The 3,558-nt window shown below is 46.2% G+C and overlaps 1 protein-coding gene across 1 annotated transcript in view; it reads left to right on the top strand.

Moving 5' to 3' along the window:
• Positions 1-207: 207 nt before the first annotated feature.
• The window catches only part of KIF16B (kinesin family member 16B), a gene marked incomplete at its 5' end in the record, with an annotated part of 222,113 nt that continues 218,762 nt past the window's right edge, over positions 208-3,558 (top strand). The window contains one exon of the mRNA XM_015419818.1: positions 208-305. Coding sequence (XP_015275304.1) covers positions 208-305 — 98 coding nt within the window. The remainder of the gene's footprint in view (positions 306-3,558) is intronic.

Genomic DNA, 3,558 nt, shown 5'->3' on the forward strand with positions numbered 1-3,558 from the left:
CCAGCATTGGCTTCTCTTATGCTCTTATACCTACATTTTTATTTGCTAATTTTATGTTTTAAAATTTTTCTGGCCACACAATACCCACAAAGATCTTAGCTTTTAAATGTTATCTGTGTCAATGATTCTAAAAAAAACCCCTCCATTTTTTTTTGGCTGCTGTGTATCCACATGACCCAGTATTGACCATCGCTCATCTCTTTGTAGGGGGACACTGGTTTAATACCTCGTATTTGCGAAGGGCTGTTCAACCGAATCAATGAGAAAACGAGATGGAACGAAGCCTCTTTCCGTACGGAGGTCAGGTACGTTTATATTGCGACTGCATAGCGATAAGCAGCCAAGGTCTGCCTGGCTTTCTTCTGTCCTTGGGTTAGCTGATCAGATGGGGTCGTTGAGTGAAGAGGTTCATAAGACTCAGTCCTCTCTTCCTCTTACACAAATAGAGGTACAGGAATTAAGCTCATGGGGATCACTGTCCCACCAATCAGAGAAGCTCATTTGGTGGGTGCAGAAGGGACAGCCTGTTCAGTGGTAGCCCCACAGTTATGGAACAGCCTCCCCAGGGAGGTTGACTTGCCCCCCCCTCCATCTTCAGGATGCAGCTGAAGACAGTGTTATTTAGGACCACATTTGATTGAGATTGCTAGCAGTCCTGAGTAGGGATGGGCATGAACCAGGAAAGTGAAAGTTTGTGGTTCGTGGGGCCTCACGAACCACGAACCTTTCCATTTAATGAACCGATTTGTGGTTTGTGCCGTGCCACGGCTTGTAAAAGCCATTTAAAGGAATCTTTAAATGTCTTCTGAGTTCACTTGCGAGTCATGCCACGACATGAACCAGGCAAACCTCCAAAATCCACCTGGGGGTTTTCTGGGAGGTTTGTGGTGGCGGGATGGCACAAATCGAGTTCACAAACCACAAATCGAGCCGGGCTTGTGACAAATTTCGGTTCGTGATTTGGTTCGTGCGCATCCCTAGTTCCGAGTTACGATTTTATATTTTGGTTTTTAAGTTTTTAATCTATTTGGTTTTATGTGCTTTACTTACGTTTTAAGCGGTGTTGAGTGCCATAGGGAAGGACGTCGGCTAATAAATGCGTTAAATAAATGTTTCAAAATAGGGATTAAGGGCTGGCTTTATACCCGGTCCATAGGACTACTCTTGAGACCAGTTCCATTTCTCGATTCCATTTAGGATCTAGAGTGAGTTTCCTGTTATCCTCTGTTGATCCTTGATTTGGTCCTAAGTAACACTCAAGACCTGGTGAGAGATGTAAAAGTGATTGCACCGCTTGGGAACAGTGATCATAATGTTGTTGAGTTCAACATTTGTACAAATAGGGAATTGGCCAAAAGACTCACACAACCACTTTTAACTTTAAAAGGGGTAACTTCTCTGATATGAGGGGACATGTGGGGAGGAAACTGAAGGGAAAAGTAGAAAGGGTCAAAACCATTGGGGAAGCTTGGAAACTGTTTAAAACTACAATTCTAGAAGCTCAAATAAAATATATTAAACAGGTATAGGAAAAAGCCTGCATGGTTAACAAACAAAGAAATGGAAGCTGTAAAAGGTAAAAAGGATCCTTTTAAGCGGTGGAAAGCTAGTCACAGTGAGGCTGATAAAACGGAACACAGGCTATGGCAAATAAAATGCAAGTCTGTGGTCAGGCAGGCAAAAAGGGAATATGAGGAGCATATTGCAAAAAACGTAAAAACCAACAATAAAACTTTCTTCAAATACATTAGAAGCAGGAAACCAGCAGAGGTCCATCAGTGGCTATTAGCCACAAGGTATAGATAGGCACTCTGGGGCAAGTGATGCTCTGTCTTCTTGGTGCTTGGGGGGGTCAACAGTGGGAGGGCTTCTAGTGTCCTGGCCCCACTGCTGGGCCTCCTGATGGGCCCTGGTATTTCTGGCCACTGTGTGACATAGAGTGTTGGACTGGATGGGCCATTGGCCTGATCCAACATTGGCATCTCTTATGTTCTTATGTTCTTATGTTGTAATGTCCCATAAGAGGCTGCACATGAGCCCTGTGCAGGGGAAGGAGAGCAGGAACACATCTCCTGGATCCAGCCTTGTACAGTTGTGAAGTTGTTTGCATGTTGCATGTTCTTGTGGCCCTTTCTTACATGCCCAGGGAAATGCTGATTGCCACTTTGGGGTCAGGAAGCAATCTTGGAGGGGTTTTTTTTTGTCATCTCCTGGGTGTGGAACAGCGGTCAGTGCGGGTGTAGGGGGGGAGGTATTTGTGAATTTCCTGCATTGTGCAGGGGTTTGGACTAGGTGACCCTAGAGGACCCTTCCAGTTCTATGATTCTGTTTGTAGGAAGTGTCTGTGTGTGTGTGTGCTCCCAATGACTCAGTGCTCATGGAGGGGAGGGGCCAACGTATTCATCCTTGTTCTCCCTCCCTGTGTGGCTGGCCAACGAGCAGACGGGTCCTCTGCTTTTGTTTCCTCCTATCAGGTTCTATCCATAAGGGCTGTTCCCCTTTGTTTACATACACCACCGTCCCTTTTTCTAGTCTGCCAGGATATTCTGCATTCTGAAATGTTCTCCTGTTCCTTGGCAGAGGTGTAGCTCACAAAGTCCCCCCCCCCCGTGTATAATTTATTTAATTTATACCCCGCCCTCCTTGCCAAAGCAGGCGTACATAATTCTACATAAAGAGAATTTTTGTCTGACTATCACGAGACATTGCCCTGACCTGGATGGTTCAGGTTGGTCTGATCTCATCGGATCTCAGAAGCTAAGCAGGGTCGGCCCTGGTGAGTACTTGGATGGGAGACCGCCAAGGAAGTCCAGGGTCGCTATGCAGAGCAGGTGGTAATGGCAAAACCACCTCTGTTCGTCCGTATCAATGAAGTAAATAAGTAAATAAATACATGCCTTGAGTAGAGAAGAAGAAGAGATTGGATTTATACCCTGCCCTTCACTACCCAAAGGAGTTTCAGAGCGGCTTACAGACTCCTTTCCCTTCCCCTCCCCACAACAGACACCCTGGGAGGTGGGTGGGGCTGAGAGAGCTCTGACAGAAACTGCTCTTTTTCAAGGATAGCTGTGCCAGAGCTTGTGACTGACCCAAGGTCACACCAGCAGGTGCAAGTGGAGGAGTGGGGAATCAAACCCGGTTCTCCCAGATTAGAGTCTGTGCACTTAACCACTACACCAAATGTAAAGTAATGCAAAATGTAGAACAAAATTTGAGGTATCTGAAGAAGCGTGCACGCACACGAAAGCTTGTTTTTGTTGTTGTCGTTCAGTCGCACAGTCGGAGTCCGACTCTTCGTGACCCCATGGATCACATCACGCCAGGCCTTCCTGTCTTCTGTCGTCCTCCAGAGTTTGCTTAATTTCATGCTAACACTGTCTAACCATCTCGTCCGTTGCCGTCCCCCTCTTCTTTGACCTTCAATCTTTCCCAGCATCAGGGTCTTCTCCAGTGAGTGCTCCCTTCTCATTGGGTGGCCAAAGTATTTGAGCTTCAGCTTCAGTATCTGGCCTTCCAGGGAACAGTCAGGGTTGATTTCTTTTAGGACTAACTAATTTG

This window comes from Gekko japonicus, unplaced genomic scaffold (assembly GCF_001447785.1).
Source record: "Gekko japonicus isolate JY-2015 unplaced genomic scaffold, Gekko_japonicus_V1.1 scaffold2574, whole genome shotgun sequence".
Taxonomy (NCBI): Eukaryota; Metazoa; Chordata; class Lepidosauria; order Squamata; family Gekkonidae; genus Gekko; species Gekko japonicus.